The sequence below is a fragment of the Mustela nigripes genome, chromosome 11 (assembly GCF_022355385.1).
Source record: "Mustela nigripes isolate SB6536 chromosome 11, MUSNIG.SB6536, whole genome shotgun sequence".
NCBI lineage: Eukaryota > Metazoa > Chordata > Mammalia > Carnivora > Mustelidae > Mustela > Mustela nigripes.
In genome coordinates this window covers 29,653,150-29,672,366 of record NC_081567.1, presented here as the reverse complement: position 1 = coordinate 29,672,366, position 19,217 = coordinate 29,653,150, and the positions used below count along the sequence as shown (strand labels likewise).

Here is a 19,217-nt window from a genome sequence, read left to right as displayed (position 1 = left end):
CAAACCGGTTTGCAACTTCTGTGAGACATCAAAATTTAATTATTTCTGGAAGCTTGGCCTCGGGATGGTTTTTGTATCTGCTCACTTGAGTTTTCTACATTTTAACAGTGGAGCATGGATTACTTTACTGCTTAATGCCCCAAACCTATCTTGCCTGATGAAGTTCTTGAACCTAGGTGAGGTTCGGTGGGCTGAGGTCCGGAGCCGATGACCAAGAAAGAATTCTTGAGACATCTTTGGTGCAAAATGGTGGTTTATTAAAGCACGGGGACAGGACCCGTGGGCAGAAAGAGGTGCTGCCCTGGGTTGTGAGGGATGGCAGGTTATGTACCGTGTGGTTGGGGGAAGGGGAGGGAAAAGGGGGGTTTCAATGGTGCCGGGATACCTTGCGGCTTGATCAATGTTGTCTTTTGGCCAGCCATTCACATCAAGATAGTTCGGAGATTCCTGTCCTGCAGGATTGCGATCTCTGCAAGTTAACTATTTGTTTCTCGTTTATGGCGGTCAGGGGTCATGCATATTACCGAGGGGAGCAGGTGGAGAGGGGGTGCAAGGTGCCAGCTTTTGCTTTGTCCTCAGGCAGCCTCCTGCTCCCTCATCATCGCCCTCTACCCTCTTACCAATTTAGCTTTTACCCTAAACATCCCTATTTCTGTTGGAATTCTGCTATTCTTCACAGGTCCAAAACCTGGGAGGCATGCCTGATGCCCCTTTCCATTTCACATTCCATTGGTTCCGACTACACCTTGCCGCTGGGCGGATTTCTACCTCCCCTGTTAGATTTCAAGTTCTTAGGTGGCACAGACCTTATCTGTTTCCCTGGGGGCCCCTCACGCAGCACAGCTCAGACACAGATGGTCCAGAAGTGGTTATCGAACCTCTCTGCCTGATGCCTCAGGCTTGCCTACACACCTTGCAAGTGTTACCTGGCTTATTTATAGAAATTTCCTCTATAAATAAGACGTTTCTGTTTCAGGTGTGGTTTGCCTTTCATATTTACACTCCATCTCTGACTCTACCCCAGCCTCAAACTTAGAAACCGGAATTGGAGCTGGTATTCAAATCCTTAGCCACAGTACAAGCGGCCAGCCTCCCCCTAAGAGCTAAGTCATAGTGGTGAAGCTCGTTTTTTTCCCCCTCGACATTCTAGCTGCTGTCAGTACCTTTGCTGGGGAGCGCTTGACGAGAGTTTACTTGTCCTTCTGTGCTGTTCTTTCTGGGGTTTCCTTGTTTCTTTTTGTGATCAGCTTCCAGATGGCCCAGCAGTGCATCCAAAACGAGTATTTTGACAGATTGCTTACTGCTTGCAAACCCTGTCACCTTCGATGTTCTAACACCCCTCCACCACCTTGTCAACATTATTGTGATGCAAGTAAGTAATACTGCTTGAACAATGAATTCATTGGGGTGACCTATTTTCTCTACATTGACTATTTATTCGAGGAATAGACATTCCGGAGGGGGAAGAGGGTGAGATCTTTTCAAATCAAAAAAGAGAAAGGAAATAAGGCAAGTATTTAAATATTTAAATGCCAACGGAGCAAAGTAATTATTCAGAGCTGAACTCAATTCTATTCAGTGCTGTTAGCAACCGAGATTTTTATCAAGTCTTCTAATTCATTGTTATTTAGAATTTACAAGTCAGTGCTGATGAATTAGGGGAATTGGATGGCCAATAGCCTTTGCTTTGATGTGGATATTATGTTGTCAGTTCATGATCTCTCCAATACTCCTTTTAATTCAGTGAAAGGAACAAATGCGGTTCTCTGGACCTGTCTGGGCCTGAGCTTGATCGTTTCTTTGACGGTTTTTGTGTTGATGTTCTTGCTAAGGAAGATGAATTCAGAACCATCCAAGGATGAACGTAAAAACACAGGTTGGTGTGATGGTCAGACTTTGAAATCTGTTTCCGAGAGGGAGCTATTGTGAATTTCAGTTCCTTCAATCTCTCTCTCTCTCTCTACCTTGCCTCCCCCCCACCCCCCATGTTGAGTAATTCATTTGGTTAGAGCCCTTTTGGGTGTGTTAGAGGACAGTTGTGTTAAATGAACTTTCGGGAAGGAGTGAGCTGTCTTCTTTTTGGTTTGTCTCTTTGCAGGTGCCCTGCATTCTTTCCTCAGTAATTACTTTCCTGAAGTTCTGAGATTTCTTTGGCAAACACCCATGTCTTTGACCAAAGTTAGCCCATTGATGAAACATTGTACTCCCAGAAACTGCTAGCCAGGTCTGCTGCTATCAGGAAAAATGTATTTGGCAAGATCCACGTGTATATTTTTAATACTCTTGTAAATGCTGTTTGCTTGGGTGATTCTTTTACCCAATTTACACGTTGCTAGAAATGAATTACCGGGTGTTCTTGGATGGATTTGAGCCGTCATTTTAAAGATTATTATCTTTATTAAGCAGCAGAGACCTAGTCTTGGAGAAGTGAATGTTCTTCTTAAAGGCTTTTTAAGATAAAAATATTTTTGTAGCACCTTGGCCCATGATCTGATTCTGAACACTTCGCAGCCATTGGCCTTGATGCTTTTATTTTCCGTGTATAATCTGTAAAGCACCTCATTTGCAGTAAAGTGAGGTCGATGGCTGTTCCCCATAATTTACTCAAGGTTGGTTTTTTTTTTTTTTTTTTTTTTTAACTTGTGCCTGGGTTCTGAGAGACAGGTGGGGAGTGATTTTAAGTGTGACATTTTGGAAGATGGAGTTATTCTGTGGGAGGCTGGGGAAGTAGTAAAGTTTACCTTCACCAGCATATAAATAGGGACATAATAGAGACTACTTCCTTATATGATCACAAAAGATTCATTATAAAAAAATTTTTGATTTGTTACCAAAAGCTCTGTAAGGGAAGCATCTTTACTTTGAATTCTAAAGTGTCAGCCAAAGGCTCATTTTGGTGTGCTGTAACATATGGTAATGGGTCATTTCATGGGAATGAAATAGGATCAGTGAAGTAGGATCAGTACTTCAATGTCTCCAAGGGCCAAGAGGGTAACCAGTGAATGCAATGGGCCAGGGGGAGGTTTTAACAGTAGAGTAACCAATGCTCTTCCTCAAGGAGACAAGTGCTAGTGACTCCAGTGAATTGTTTCCATGTAGGAATGTCAGCTACAAGTTGCCACATTTTCTTTTTGTTTTTGTTGTTGTTGTTTTGTTTTTAAAGAGGCCAATTGCCTCGATTTGCTGGTGAAATCCCTTGAATTTAAAAAAAATCTCTTGATTTTTTTAAAAAATGCGGGCCAACATAAAACATGTAAGCAAACACTTAAAAACACTGTAGGGGCCTAAACAAAGTCTATCTTCAAATCCAGTGTGGCCTGTGGTCTGCCTGTGGGTGACATACTCATTTGTTTTGTAGGAAGAGCCCCCCCCCCCCCCCCACCAACCCTGGTCTCTCGGAGCCCTAATGTGTACTGCTATGACTGTAAGGACCTCACCACCTGCAAGTTGAGGTTAATGGTTGTGTTTCTGTATGACCAGGCATGGCTCTCCAGAACAAGGAGAATGCTGACCAGGAGGAGGGCCGTGCTAGCAGGAATGGCGAGGAAGTTCTCTCGAGGGGCCTGGAGTATACAGTGGAAGAATGCACCTGTGAAGACTGTGTCAATTCTGAATCAAAGGTTGATTCTGACCATTTCTTTCCACTCCCAGCTATGGAGGAAGGTGCAACCATTCTTGTCACCACGAAAACAACTGACTACTGTAATAGCCTGCTGGCTAGTGTCACAGAGATGGAGAAACCCATTTTTACCAGATAATTAACCGTTTCAATGGTTGTAGAGCAGCTTTGAAAATCGTATGATGGAAGGATGATGATGTATCAGATCTCTTTAGGATGATTGTACTTATCGGTTGCCGATAGAGCTTTTTGTCCTGTAATTCTAGAAAATCTTTATGTTATATGGACTTCACTACCTTATTGAAATTGCCTTGGTTTCATGATTAAATTCTTGATTCACTGAAAAAAAGTGCTGCAGGGCGTAGAGCCCATGGTCCCACATTTTTATGGCTAGTTCCCTGGTCTCCTATATACACACATAGATACTTCAGGTCAGATTGGGTTTTTCTCTCTCTAATGAAAGGAAATCAAGGTGATCCTATGTACTCCTGGAGATAGGAGATGCCTAGAGCCAGCCACACAAATTTAGCGTGCGATGCATGAGGGCAAGGCTCCTGACCTTGTGAGTGTTTAGTTTAATGGAGACATCAGGCATTATCACTGTCCCATAAATAAATATGTAATTGCAAACCATGATAAACTCAGATCCCAAAGCAGGTAATAATAATGATAGCTAAAACTTAGCTTTACTAGGGGTGCCGAGGTGGCTCAGTTGGTTAAGTGACGCTTGATTTTAGCTCAGTTCATGTTCTCATGGGTGGTGGGATCAAGTCCTGTGACTCAAGCTCTGTGATCAACAGGGAGTCTGCTTAAGATTCTCTATCTCTCTCTCTCTCTCCCTCGGCCCACACCACCCCCTGCTCACACTTTCTTTCTCTCATTATCTAATAAGTAAATACATCTTTAAAAAAACAAACGAGGGGCGCCTAAGTGGCTCAGTGGGTTAAGCCTCTGCCTTCAGCTCAAGTCATGATCTTGGGTTTCTGGGATCGAGCCCCACATCAGGCTCTCTGTTCAGCAGGGAGCCTGCTTCCCCTCTCTCTTTGACTGCCTCTCTGCCTACTTGTGATCTCTGTCTGTCAAATAAATAAATAAAATCTTAAAAAAACAAACCAACAAATGAAAAAACCCCTTAGCCTTACTTATGTGCCAGGATAGTTATTAATTAATAAAACATATAATGTATTTTTATCCCCAGGGGTACAGGTCTGTGAATTGCCAGGTTTACACACTTCACAGCACTCACCATAGCACATACCCTCCCTAATGTCCATAACCCCACCCCCCTCTCCCAAACCCCCTCCCCCCAGTCACCCTCAGTTTGTGAGATTAAGAGTCTCTTATGGTTTGTATCCCTCCCAATCCCATCTTGTTTCATTTATTCTTTCCTACCCCCTCAACCCCCCCCCTCCATGTTGCATCTTCACTTCCTCATATCAGGGAGATTGTATGATAGTTGTCTTTCTCTGACTTATTTCACTAAGCATAATACCCTCTAGTTCCATCCACGTCGTCACAAATGGCAAGATTTAATTTCTTTTGATGGCTGCATAGTATTCCATTGTGTATATATATACCACATCTTCTTTATCCATTCATCTGTTGATGGACATCTAGGTTCTTTCCATAGTTTGGCTATTGCGGACATTGCTGCTATAAACATTCGGGTGCATGTGCCCCTTTGGATCACTGTGTTTGCAACTCTAGGGTAAATACGCAGAGTGCAATTGCTGGGTCATAAGGTAGTTCTATTTTCTTCAACTTTTTGGGGAACCTCCATGCTGTTTTCCAGAGTGGTTGCACCAGTTTGCATTCCCACCAACAGTGTAGGACGGTTCCCCTTTCTCCGCATCCTCACCAGCATCTGTCATTTCTTGACTTGTTAATTTTAGCCATTCTGACTGTGGTGTGAGGTGGTATCTCATTGTGGTTTTGATTTGTATTTCCCTGATGCCGAGTGACATGGAGCACTTTTTCATGTGTCTGTTGACCATCTGGATGTCTTTGCAGAAATGTCTGTTCATGTCTTCTGCCCATTTCTTGATTGGATTATTTGTTCTTTGGGTGTCGTTTGCTAAGTTCTTTATAGATTTTGGACACTAGTCCTTTTTCTGATTTGTCGTTTGCAAATATCTTCTCCCACTCTGTCAGTTGTCTTTTGGTTTTGTTAACTGTTTCCTTTGCTGTGCAAAAGCTTTTGATCTTGATGAAATCCTAATAGTTCATTTTTTGGTGCCAGGGTAGTTCTACTGCTTTACCTGTATGAGGTCATTTAATGCATACAACAAATCACAAGGTAGGTGGACAATTATTACTTCCATTTTACAGATGATGGCAGAAACTGAGTCAGAGCAAGGTAACAAAAACCAGTAAATGGCAGAACCAGGATTTAAACCCAAACCTGTTTATTTATTTATATTTTATTTATTTATTTATTTCTTCTCACATCAGTTTAAGTTCCCCATCTATTTGGGCTACAATTTTAGTCATTAGTGGGGGAGATGGGGGTTCCCTTCCGGGGGTTGTACAAAGTTCCTGACATGTTTCCCTTTCTGGGGTTATGCAACAGGTGATGTTGCCCTCTGGTAATATGTTGACTTTGATCATTGCTAAGATGCCCACTGACACCACAGCACAGACCTCCAAGTCTTCGGGCTTTGTGGCCTCTGTGTCAGGTCTGGGATATGGGAAAACTTTGTGAACCCTTTTTATCCATTGGGGGCCATTCCAAGGTTCCATTCCAGGCCCTTGAGGACCACAGGAAACAATAAAGTACTAGGGTTAAGGTACTGGCTCTTGGAGCCAGATTGCTTGGACTTGAATCTTGGCTTTGTACTAGAAGTTAGAGACTTCGGGTGACTGTGAGAGTTATTTAACCACTTGTACCTCAGTTTCCCAACCTGTAGAATGGGAATAATAGTATCTACTTATAAGTTTATTTTAAGGATTAAATGAACACACACAGACACAACCATTTGCATACATACACGTGTATGTATATATATATATATTTTTTTTTTCATGGAAGTATCTGGTTCATAATAAATACTTTGAGTTACATTGCTGTAATGATTTTTATTAGTCCTCTTGAATTGTAGTCTGAAAGCAGACACACACTCCTTTCTTGTTCTATGGCTGTTACAGAAACAACATACGGAATACTGCTTCTAGCTTCTCACATACCCTCTTCCTTCTCCCCTCCCCTCCACTAGCATCTCCTCTCCTCCTCCAAACTGAACGAAAAAGTTTAGTTTTTTAAGGCTAACAAGAGCTGTAGACTTTCAGCTTTTGATTCTTGTTCTTTGAGGACCAGGCGAAAATCTCAGAGAAAAGGAATTAGAGTGTTTCAAGGGGGTGGTTAGGAGTAGAATAGGTAAAACAAGCTCACAACACTCCATTTATCTTGCCTCAAGGGCCATGACGGAAAGGTTCAGGACGTACAAAAAGGCACAACACATCATCCTCGCAACAACTCCATGAAGCAGGTGTGTGATATTCCACCAAGGGTCACAAGGCAGGAGGATCTAAACTAGGCTTCTGGGTGGGAGAGGCTGGGACGTCAATTTAGGCACATAGACTCTTTGAAGTAACAAATAAACAACAACTAGAGAGTATAATTTTGAAAATGGCAAAGAAAACCCACCAGCTAAATACACAAATACTTTCATCTCTCCATTCTCTCCGTCCGTACACATGGCCATGTTTTGACACGATTGTAATCATAGCATACAGACCATTTTGCATGGGACTTTTTTTTTTTGTACTTAATGCATTATCATTCGTCTTTCCCCATGTTTCCATCTTCATCATTAGCATTTTCAACTACTACAGGAGACTCCTTGTGAAGTGAGCAACGATTTGCTCAGCTCTTTTTCTGTAGTTGGGCTGTGGTGCTGTCCACTCCTTCGGTCTCATAAATAATGCTGCACGGCAAGCTTTTCCAAAGAGCTCTTGACTTCTGCTGAATCCAAAAGGTACATTCCCAGGGGCCGAGAGGTTGCGTGTTGAGAGGCAGTGTACTAGGAAGACCATGGGACTGTGGGTCACACAGAACTGGGCTGGAATTCTGGCTCCATTTCCCTGTGGGACCTGTGCCTCAATTCAGTGTTTTTGACTGCGGATCAAGACTTATTATCCGCATCAATCAACTGTCTCAGTTAGCACAAAGGGGGAAAAAAAAGAAATAAAAATGGAAGAGAGTACATTACCCATGGAATTGTTTTGTTAAACATCTCCTTAAATATATGCATGGGTATACTGGGTTGTGATGTAAAATGTATTTTTTTTTTAACTCATGCAGGCAAAATGCCCTTTCAACCTTTCTGGGTCCCCTTTCCCCCATGTAGAAAGTGGGACAGTAATCTCAGCTTCCTATTACGAACACGGGTTGGCACATCATCCATCCACCTTCATCTCTAACGCCCCCCCCCCCAGCCCCATACATAAGTCTTGTTGGGAAACTGACTGCAATGGCTCCCTACCAGGTGCCCTTTCTCCACCCTGCCCCACTACAATTCATTCTGAACCCAGGACGAGTGACGGTCTTAAGAGCTAATTCAGATCGTCTCATTCCTCTGTTTAAATTCTTGCAATGGGGCGCCTGGCTGGCTCAGTGGGTTGAAGCCTCTGCCTTCAGCTCTGGTCACGGGTCCTGGGATCGAGGCCCGCATCGGGCTCTCTGCTCAGCGGGGAGTCGGCTTCCTCTTCTCTGCCTGCCTCTCTGCCTACTTGTGATCTCTCTCTCTCTGTCAAATAACTAAATAAATAAATCCTAAATAAATAAATAAATAAATTCTTGCAATGGCTTCCCATTCCCTTACCCCACCACCCTCACCAGGCCCACAGGGCCCTCCACCCAGCTCCCCCACCTCCCCGCTCTCACCCTCCCTCTGGCTCTGTCAAGCCCTGAGGCAAGGGCCTTTGCCCTTGGTGATCCTTCTGGCACGTCGTTCCTGCGCATCTTCCCGGGCCCGTCTCCCAGCCATGGTCCAGGTCTCGGCTCAAAGATCGTCTTCTTAGGTTCTTCGGGGCGCCCTCCGGTACTGTCCATCTCTCCGGTTTCCACGCTTTGGTCCATTACCCTTTTTTATTTCTCTTCTCAGCTCCTGCTGCTCTCTGGAACGGTGTCGGCTCATTTCTCGCGGCCTGTTCACGGCCTCCCCAATACAGCTGTGGACCCAGGAGGGCACAGAAACGGTCCAGTTCGGTCCCGCCCAAGCCGAGCCCACCCGCCCCGCGAGGGTCTCCGTCCTGCCAGGACCCTGCCGCGCCGGCGCCCCTGTTTACCTTCCGGGTCGGGGGGCGGGGCCGTGGCGGCGGCGCTCCACTTCCGGGGCGGGGCGAGGCGGGCGGGCGGGGCGGCGCGCTGTCTCCCGGCCTGTCTGGAGCCCGGCGGCGGCAGTGGCGGCAGTGGCGGCGGCGCGGCGCAGGCACCGGCCCGGGAGCGGCACCATGAGCGGTGAGTGGCGGCTTTGCCGCTGTCACCCGGCCCGGCTGCCCCGGCTCCCGCCGCTCCAACTGCACAGTCCGGCCCCCGAGTCCCGCTCGCTCGCAGACCCCGGTCGCGTCTCTCGCAGACCCCCGGACGCGCGGGAGCCTGCCCCCCGGTCACCTGCACTTCTCTGGCGTCCCGAGTCCAGGCACTCCCCGTCCCCTGCGTCCTGTCCACCGCTTCCCACCGGCTCCTGGACACCTGTCCGCAGACCCCCCAGTCTCTCCCAGTCCTCTGACCCCCCTCGCCCGGTCACCCGTCTCCGCGTCCTCAGACCTCCCGGCTCTCAGTCCCTCTTAACTCAGGGACCCCCCACCCCCACCCCCCAGTCCCAGGTCCAGTTCCCGGCCCCCCAGCTCCGCTGTCATTCCCATTTCCCCTGGTGTGCAGTCGCTCCAGCCTGCACACGGGCAGGGTGTCGTCTCTGGACTCTCCGAGTTGGCTGACCCCTGAACCCCGTGCCCCCCGTGGCTCTCGGTCCCCAGAGGACGGTGGGTTCTCCAGCCTCTTTGTCTTCCCCGCCCCTCCCATTCCCTCGTGCCCTGTCCCCCGGTGCTTTGCTGTGCCAGTCACCAGTGGTTCCCAGTTACGCTCGCAGTGTCCCTCTCTGGTCACTGCTTCTTAACATTTTGGTCCTTTTTTTTTCCCTACTCCCGCTCCTTTCAGTTCTTTCCCTAGCTCATTCGAGGTCTCCTTCGGCCAGTACCGCACCCCTTCCCTCCTTGTTCCCTACGGATCCCATCTGGGGACCATCGCGTGGCCCTCCCGGGCCCACCCTCCTCCCGCCCTCCGGGAGGGGTGTGGTCTTTGAGGGGGGGGGGAGGCCGGGAGTAGGAGGGAGGTGGGTGTGGACAGCTTGTGCTCAGTGTTTCTGAAGTTTAGTCCCCAAACTTGGACGTGTATTCTCAGCCCTTCTCTGAAGCGATCTACGGGTGTTTTGGTGCTAAGTCATTCCTGGATGTTGTGTGTGTACAGAGGGACTCCGGGAAGCCTCGCCGCCAGCCCTGACTGGGATCTAGATTTCCTTAGGAACACCCGCCTACCCTCACCCTGCCTGCTTTCCTCTTAACTGTGGAGTAGCCTCTGAGGAGTCCTCGCATCCAGCTCCCTAGGCCCTCGCCTTTCACCCAGGCGTTTCTGGAGGTTGAGGAGGAGCGGGACGGCAAGGCGAAGGGGCTGTGTCTCTCTTAATTTTTAACTTTTGAGTTATCTCCATGGATTTTTTTTTTTTTTTTTTAAATTTACAAGTCATGCGCCTTTTGTTTTGATGTTCAAAGAGCAAGTTTTGTGAACTTGTTGGTCCTAATGAAGGAGCTGGGAAGGGGGTTTCCTGGGAGATAGTCCAGTTTCTGTTGTCCGAGCACATGATTTTTGGCCTAATTAAATTTCTGGTCCTTGAACATTAGTGATCCTGCAACAAAGAGGTAATGAGCTGGTTTCCACCCAGAAGGTCCTACAGCCTGGTTGAAGTGCAGGCCTGGAGCCAGACAGCCTGAGTTCAGATCCGAACTCTGCTCTATAAAACTATGTGATACGGAGTGAGTTACTTGGCCATTCTGGAAATCCCAGCAAAGTGGGGGTGAATAGTCGTACCTGTCATCTAGGCTTATTGCAGTGAATAAATAACTTTATTTAGGTAAAGCTCTTGGTACTGTGATTTTTACATGGTATGTACATAGGGACTTAGACCAGTTGCTGTTTCCTAAGTATTGGGGCTCAGGTGGGTTTGTTTTCTGACTTAGCTCTGGGACAAGGGTTGGGGCTAAGTATGCCTAGAAAATTCCTTGCTTTTATTTTTAAAAAATTATTTAAATTCAGTTAATTAGCATATAGTGAATTATTAGTTTCAGAAGTAGAGTTTAGTGATTGCATATCACACCCAATGCTCATTCTATGAAGTGCCTTCCTTTTTTTTTTTTTAAAGATTTTGTTTATTTATTTGACAGGCAGGCAGAGAGAGAAGGGGAAGCAGGCTGGCTCTTGAGCAGAGAGCCCCATGCTGGGCTCGATCCCAAGACCCTGGGATCAGGACCTGAGCTCAAGGCAGAGGCTTTAACCCACTGAGCCACCCAGGTGCCCCTATGAAGTGCCTTCCTTAACCCCCCACCCCCCACCTGCTTTGGCAACCCTCAGTTTGTTTCCTATAGTTAAGAGTCTCCTAGGGGTCGGGGCGCCTGGGTGGCTCAGTGTGTTAAGCCACTGCCTTCGGCTCAGGTCATGATCTCAGGGTCCTGGGATTGAGTCCCACATCGGGCTCTCTGCTCAGCAGGGAACCTGCTTCCTCCTCTCTCTCTGCCTGCCTCTCTGCCTACTTGTGATCTCTCTCTGTCAAATAAATAAATAAAATCTTAAAAAAAAAAAAATACTCTTATCTTTAAAAAAAAAAAAAAAAGAAAGACAGAGTCTCCTAGGGAAAACCTTTTGCTTTTTAATATGACCAAGGAGACTCTGCCTCAAGCTCAGGGTTGTGGACCATTCTCCTACCTTGATCTTAGGAAGAAGTGAAATTGACAAGCCAAGGGAAATTGATCACCGCCTGCCTCCAGAACCAACTCCATACCAACAATAACAAAATATTAAAATTTGACTTAAAAAATCATTATAAAAAAATCATTATGAAAGGAAACCAACAGATGGCTTTTTTAGGAAAAAGCATTCAGGACGAAAGCCTTGTTTTGGAAAGTCTGTAATTGAGGCAGAAAAAGTGATTGCTGAGGACAGAAGGGAGGTCCAGGGTATTTTCAGTTTTTTCTTCCCCCTAGTTTCATTGAGAAGTAATTGACATGCATCACTGTGTAAGTTTAAGGTGAACAGCATGATTGACATATACTGTGAAAGGATTCCCACAAAAGGCCCAGCTAACATCCATCCTCTATGGATGCAATAAAAAGGAAAGAAAGAAGAAAGGAATGTAAGTTTTTTTCTTTGTGATGAGACTTTTTAGGATTTATTCTCTTAACTCCTGTGTTAGTCATCATGTTGTATGTGACATTGCTAGTGCTTATTTATTTTATAACTTGGAAGTTTGTGCTTTTTAAACTTTTTCCTCCAATTACCGCCTTCATGTGTCTTAATACAGTTGAAACAGGGTCTTCCCACCCTTGGGATTGATGATCAGCACACAATACAGTAATGTTGCATGGAAGTATTTCCTTTCTTTCCTCTGCACTTTTTTTCAATAGAAGATTTCAGACGTCTCCAAAGTAGAGAGAATAGTCTAGTGGGCATTTACCATCTCATGACCGTCCCCTATATAACTATCTTTCTTATCTCTGTCCCGAATTTATTTTTAAACAATTTTTTTTTTTTTAGATTTTATTTATTTATTTGACAGACAGAGATGACAAGTAGGTAGGCAGGCAGAGAGAGAGAGAAGGGGAAGCAGGCTTCCTGCAGAGCAGAGAGCCTGATGTAGGGCTCTGGGATCACGACCTGAGCCGAAGGCAGGGGCTTAACCCACTGAACCATCCAGGTGCCCTCCAAGTTTATTTTGAAGCAAATCCTAGACATTGTATCCTTTCATCTGTAAATATTTTAATATGTATCTCTAAAAGATAAGGACTCTTAAAAAATAGCTCAATTTCATTATTCTGCTTCTCAGAAATTAGCAGTAGTTCATTAATATCATCAGGTATTAAATGTTCAAATTTCCATAATTGCCTTATAATTTTATAGTGTGTTTTTTAGACTCAGGATCTAAATAAGGTTGAAACAATGCAAATTGGTTTGCTTTTTAAGTTTTTTAGTCCTCTCTCTTTTTTAGTTTGTTATTTTTTAGTGTTTAGTATATTCACAGAGTTGTGCACATATCACCATAATCAGTTTTAGAACGTTTTTGTTAGTCCAAAAAGAAACCCCTGTACCAGTTAGCAGTGGTTCCTCATTCTCCCTCCTCTTAGCCCCAGGCAACCACCAGTCTACTCTATCTTGCATTGACCGGTTTGGAATATTTCATATAGATTGAATCATACAGTACATAGTCTTTTGCATCTGGCTCTTTTCACTGAGTATTGTGCTTCTAAGCTTCATCATACTGTAGCATGTAACTATAGTTCATTCTTTTTTTTTGGAATACCGTTTCATTGTATGCATATTCTACATTTTGTTTAACCACTGTTAATGGTTGATGGACATTTGACTTGTTTGCACGTTTTGGCTCTTCTGAATAATGCTGCTGGGAACATTCACAGACAAGTGTCTGTGTGGAACTGTGTTTTTATTTCTCTTGGGTCGATATCTAAGAGTAGAATTGCTGGCTCTGTTTGAGGAACTGTCAGACAGTTTGCTGAAGTGGCTGCACCATATTCCTTTCCCACCAGCACTGTATGAAGTATGAAAGTTCTGGTTTCTTCACATTCTTGTCAACAGTCTTTTTGATTATAGCCATTCTAGTGGAATGGTGAGATACTACCATTTTGTGGTTTTGATTTGCATTTCCTTAATGATTAGTGATGTTAAGAATCTTTTCATGTGTTTATTGGCTGTGTTTAGCTTCTTTGGAGAAATGTTTGTTCAGATCCTTTATCCATTTTTTTAATGTTTTAAAAAAGTTTTTATTTTTTCATTATGTTCAGTTAACCAACATATCACTTTAAAATTTTATTTATTTATTTAACATATAGTGTATTATTACAGGTATATTTATATGTATATGTATTATATATAATATATATTATATTTATATGTATATGTATTATTACAGGTATTTATTTAACATATAGTGTATTATTACAGGGGTACAGGTCTGTGAATGGCCAGGTTTACACACTTCACAGCATTCACCATAGCACATACCTTCCCCAATATCCCTACCTTTGTCCATTTTTAAATTGGGTTTTTATTGTTGAGCTGTAAGAATTCTATGTAATTTCTGGATATAAGTCTCTTAGATATATTACTTATAAAACTTTTCTCCCATTTTTTTTTCCTTTCTTGATTGTATCCTTTGAGGCACAAAGCATTTTTTTTTAAGCTAATACGTTTCCCTTTCATCTCTTTCTTTTTACCCCTTGCAGTTTTTGTTGAAGGAAACCGTTCACCCTGGTTGTTGCAGGATAGGTTTGTTTCTTTGTGGGATTTTGCTGACGGTATCCTTTTGGTGTGGTTTGACGGGTCTCTTAGTCTCTTGTATTTCCTATAAACTGGCAGTTAGCGTCAACTGTATTTTGTAGTTGAAAATGATTGAGTCGTCAGAGGTCAGATGGTTTCAAGGCCAAGTGCATTAAGTGCAAATAATCAGGAAGTGGAATGCCTAGGTAATGCATATACAAGATAAATGAGTATCCTGAGGCCAGAAACAACTACCGATGACCATTAACAGGGGAGATGATGTAAATATGTGGTGTGATCACATGATGAAAAACCTCAAAGAGGTTAAAAGGAATAAGATGGATTTATGCCCATCATTGTGGCTATATCTCAACATTAACCTTCTCTAAAATGAAGCAGAGTGCAGAATTATACTAAAATATATACCTTGATGCACCTTCAAACATGCACATGAAACAATGTTTGTGTATTTGTACAGGTTTGTAGAAGTAAACAAATCATCTGCCGGAAGGATACTTGCTACACGTGGGTGGTTGTCTTAGCAGTGATCCCTGTCATGATTTGTTTGTTTCTCTGTAAAGAATCCAGTAGGTAGGAATACTTGATTGCCAGCCTCTGTCAGCTAAGGAATTATGAATTTCAGGTAATGTTTTTGCTCTTACTTAGAAAGTAGAACTTGAAGGGCCGGAAAGTGATTACGATTCTCAAGCACTGTATTTCCTAAGACTTTAGATCTGAGCGTCCTTGATGCTCACTTCCATCAGTAATGAGACTGTCAGGAATTTTTAAGTTAAAAACCCTGTTTCAGGGCGCCTGGGTGGCTCAGTGGGTCAAGCCTCTGCCTTCGGCTCGGGTCGTGATCTCAGGGTCCTGGGATCGAGTCCCGCATCATCGGGCTCTCTGCTCAGCAGGGAGCCTGCTTCCCTCTCTCTCTCTCTGCCTGCCTCTCCATCTACTTGTGATTTCTCTCTGTCAAATAAATAAATAAAATCTTTAAAAAAAACAAACAAAAAAAACCCCTGTTTCAAGGGTCGGGAAAGCTTGACCCAGAGAGGTCAGATAATTTGTAGAACCGTTAAGCTCTAGAGGCCTGATAGATCAGGGTTTGGGACTTAGTAATTTATTGCTGTTTTTGGCCTGATGTTTGTATACATTTTTATTTTATTTTATTATATACAAACATAAGTATATTTATAATCTATATCATATATTTATATATAATACACATATATAATACATATTATATATAAAATATATATGATATATTATAAATACATTTATATTTATATATACTTTATGTAATATATGTAAAATATATTTAATACATAAATATACATTTATTTAAATTTATTATTAAATTATTAAATCAAAATTATCAAATGTGTAAAAATATATTTAAAGATATATATTTAAATATTTTATATGTAATATATAATATATATTTTATATATATATTTAAAGATTTTATTTGTTTATTTGACAGAGAGAGATATAGTGAGAGAGGGAACACAGGCGGTTGGGGGGGGTTAGTGAGGGAGGGAGAAGCAGACTTCCCACCCAGCAGGGAGCCCAATGCAGGGCTCAATCCCAGGACTCTGGGGTCATGACCTGAGCCAAAGGCGGACACTTAACAACTGAGCCACCCAGGCGCCCTGGTGTACATTTTAGCAGCTTTATCTTATTTTTCTGGAATGCTGAGAGTCATGGTTTTCTCTTTGGCATTGACTAGGTCCTTTCTAGCAGTAGCTTGTGTTTGGGATAAAGAATCAGCTGAAGCGAGAGAATGAAGAAAAGAATGTTTGTGGTTTTCATTCACAGCAGAAAAAGTGATGATATCAACATTTTCCCCCCCAATGAAGGCACTGGGTTGATCTGTTGTGGCAGATTGTAAGAAGTAAGTGTTCTACCGTCAGCAAATATTTGACCACGTCTATGCTAGTAAGTGGCAATGGACTGAATCTCATTCACGTCACTTCTCCTGCTTTCTTGTTGTAACCAGTAAGAACTCAAGTTCTTAGCGCTCTTAAAATATGAAACCAAAATCCAAGATGTTATGGGCTTCTCTAAGTTTTGGCAACGTGGACAATAACTCCAGATAAAGTCCTCCATCCTGCCGCCGTCTTGCTTATAGGCTGTGCATTCTCAGTGGGAGCAAAAATTGGTTATTGAGGAAGAAAGAAATTTTAATGTTTTAATGTTGTATATGTGCAGTATGTAAAGAGATACACAACATACTTGTGTTATTAAAATTTCATGGAGGGGATGATCGCAAAAATGTCCAAAAAGGATCCCTGGGGGAAAGATAATGAGCAAAAAGGTTGAGAAACACTGGTATGAGCTGACGTCATAGTACCATTACCATATAAACTTGTGTTTTGCTCTTACCCTTAGCATTTTGGGATAAAACTGCCACATTGTTATGTGGTCTTCATATTGATCACTTTTACAGACCCTGTAACCCATTATTAATCCATCATTGTTGCATGTAGTATAATTTTAAAACGATTCGTTTCTACTTGTGGAAACTTAGCTTATTTTCCTCCCTTCCTTTTTTTCCTTTTTTTTTTTTTTTTGGTTTCTATTAAAAGGAGTGATGCAGTGACATTTTTTTGTTGTTGTTGTTTGTTTGTTTAAGGTAGTTTTCCTTCCTTTAGATTGATAGGTCTTTAGGATGATTTCCCTGAAATAGCCGTAAAATGACAGTGTTGATAATTCTTGGTTGCTCTGGCTTTCACAGTGTTTGTAGTAGGTTAAGAGGCTGCTAGGAGGAGTGAGGACTCAAGTGGTAGCAGAGCCTGGCCAGAAATTCAGGGTTCAACATTCAGCATGTACTGAATGACAGTTCGGTGCTTCTAGTATCACTTAGCAGAGGGCTGTGCCCTCGGTGTCTGTTGAAGCACATTGAACGAATGCACCAAAAAATATTTTGTTAGAGTGATGGGCGTGTTAGCCACGACTCTTCAGTTGCATGTGGCAGAGTGGGAGCTGGTTTCAGAACCATTGGAGTTCCAAGTGGCTTGTAATGGAAATGTCTGGGGGTAGGGTTGTCTGCAGGCTCAGTTGCATTCAGGTGCTTAGAGAGTCATGAGGTCTATGTTTCTGTCCAGTTTGAAAGTCTGTTTTTGTCTCCGTTGGCTTCATCCTCCAGCGGCCTCTTCTCCATGGAGGCAAGGTGGCAACCAGCTGCTCCTGGGGCTCATCCTACAATGTAGCAACCCCTGAGCCGAGGGTGGGCCTCTCTCCCAGTCGCTCGGGCAGAAGTCATGAGGCTGACTCACAGCAGTCTGGCCGGCTGTGTGGCCATCCTCCCATCACTGTGGCTCTGGTTGGCCAGGTCTGGATGGCATGCCCAGTCCAGAGCCCAAGGGTGGCATCGGACTGCTTGTTGTTTGGATAGAGGATGAACTGAAGGGGGAATGACTGTTGTCATTCTGAGTGGAGCCATCAGGGGAGGCCTCCCAGGGGAGGTGACATTGAGCAGAGACCTGAGGGAGGGGAGGGTGTCTCCTGGGTTTTGCTACTGAACAGCTGCAAAGGGTAGGACTTGCCTCTCCCTCAGGTGGGAGAGGCTGTGGAACGTCAGTTTTGGGTGTGGGATGTAGCATTTGGAAGCCTTCAGGGGGAGTGAGGACTCTTTCCCAGGTCCTGACTTCCTGTGTGCATCCCGGAACCCTCCGGAGACCTTCTTGCCCCACCCTGTTGGGCCCAGACTCCCAGGCTTCCTACCCGGAGGGAACCTTGCCCACTGCATCTTATTTTTCCCTGCCTGTGCTGCATATTTTGGGATCTGCTCTTTCCTCCCCCATCTTTAAAAAAAAAAAAAAAAAAAGAAAAAACCCCAAAATGACATTAAAGATTATTATGAAAACATGGGACATCCCTATAAATATACCTCCCTAGAACATTAAATATTTAGATTTTTAGGTATTCCACTTCTGTCTTTGCTCAGTGCATATGCATTTTACATAATTGCCTTGAGTCTACATCTGAATTAGTGTTTCCACTTACATTATAGCATTTATCCATGTGTCTTTCTGTCACAATTATTTAAAAAGGGTGCATAATGTTTCACCAAATGGATATACCATTGTAGGAAGAGAAAGTAAATTCCATTTACAATGTCTTGGGATGGAATTTGGCAAACGTTTTCTGTAAAGACGCAGATAGTAAATAATTTCTGCTTTGCGGGCCATCTGGTCTCCATTCCGACCACTCATCCCTGTTGTAGCATAAAGGCAGTACAGGCAGTCAGTAAGTGAAAGGATGTAGCTATGTTCCAATAAAACTTTATTTAGGAGAACAGGCAGCAGCTGTTGGATTTGGTTGGATTTGGTTTGTTTGGATTTGGATTTGGTTTGTTTGCTGACCCCCGTTCCAGAACACAACCGGGAAAGTCTGTGTGCCCACCATGCCCTGTTTCGGCAGTCATTGAGGTGTAGAGGAAAAAGTTTGGACTCCAACAGTCCTGGATTTAACTCCCCAAGCAAGAGCCTGAGTGCGTTGTTGAGCTTCTCTGACTCTTAATTCCCTCATCAGAAAGTGGAAATGAAAGCAAGTGATGGACTTCGAGTCCTTACTCAGTGCCTGGAGGATGGAGAAACTGTGAAGTTGGGGCTTATTCCTTTTCTCATTTCCCCCCTTCCTCCCCTCTAGCTTAGTTTCCCAGGTGTCGGGAGGGTGTTTGGATATTCTGGTAGCTTTTTGTCTGCACTGCCATGTTGCCTTTCAGAACCCACCTCACTGGTGTGTTGTTAGTGGTGGTGTATGCGTGTTGGCCCCTAGCTCTACCAGCATTAAATGTTCCTTGGTGAGTTGAATAGTTATATAATGATAACATGTGGCAGCTAATCTAGTAGGTTGATCATTTGCATTTCTCCAGGCTTAAGGGAAGACACACTTCTCCTTCAAAATGTTTGCACGGTGCTATTTTAGTATTTTTTCTAAGCAGAGATTGGCTAACTGTGCCAGCCACCTGTTTTGTGAATAAAGTTTTATTGGCACACAGGCACATCCATTCATGGACTATTGTTTATGGTGGCTTTCACTCTACAATGGCAG

The 19,217-nt window shown here is 43.7% G+C and overlaps 2 protein-coding genes across 4 annotated transcripts in view; both read left to right on the top strand.

Annotated features, from left to right (window-relative positions):
- Positions 1 to 1,109: 1,109 nt before the first annotated feature.
- Positions 1,110 to 4,009, top strand: TNFRSF17 (TNF receptor superfamily member 17). Its single transcript, XM_059415975.1, has 3 exons — positions 1,110 to 1,372; positions 1,745 to 1,876; positions 3,481 to 4,009. The coding sequence occupies exons 1-3, from the start codon at positions 1,255 to 1,257 to the stop codon at positions 3,756 to 3,758; spliced, it is 528 nt and encodes a 175-aa protein (XP_059271958.1). The 5' UTR covers positions 1,110 to 1,254; the 3' UTR covers positions 3,759 to 4,009.
- A 4,960-nt stretch (positions 4,010 to 8,969) lies between these two features.
- Positions 8,970 to 19,217, top strand: part of SNX29 (sorting nexin 29) — a 475,893-nt gene continuing 465,645 nt past the window's right edge. For all 3 annotated transcript variants that reach the window (XM_059415299.1, XM_059415297.1, XM_059415298.1), the window contains exon 1: positions 8,970 to 9,077. In XM_059415299.1, coding sequence (XP_059271282.1) covers positions 9,071 to 9,077 — 7 coding nt within the window. In that variant the 5' untranslated portion in view covers positions 8,970 to 9,070. The remainder of the gene's footprint in view (positions 9,078 to 19,217) is intronic.

Excerpts from the sequence above, each read along its gene's own strand:
- TNFRSF17 (XM_059415975.1), top strand. The coding sequence starts at position 1,255 with ATGGCCCAGCAGTGCATCCAAAACGAGTATTTTGACAGATTGCTTACT. Across the intron at positions 1,373-1,744 it reads TCAACATTATTGTGATGCAA|TGAAAGGAACAAATGCGGTT; the intron begins GTAAGTAATACT and ends CTTTTAATTCAG. Across the intron at positions 1,877-3,480 it reads GGATGAACGTAAAAACACAG|GCATGGCTCTCCAGAACAAG; the intron begins GTTGGTGTGATG and ends CTGTATGACCAG.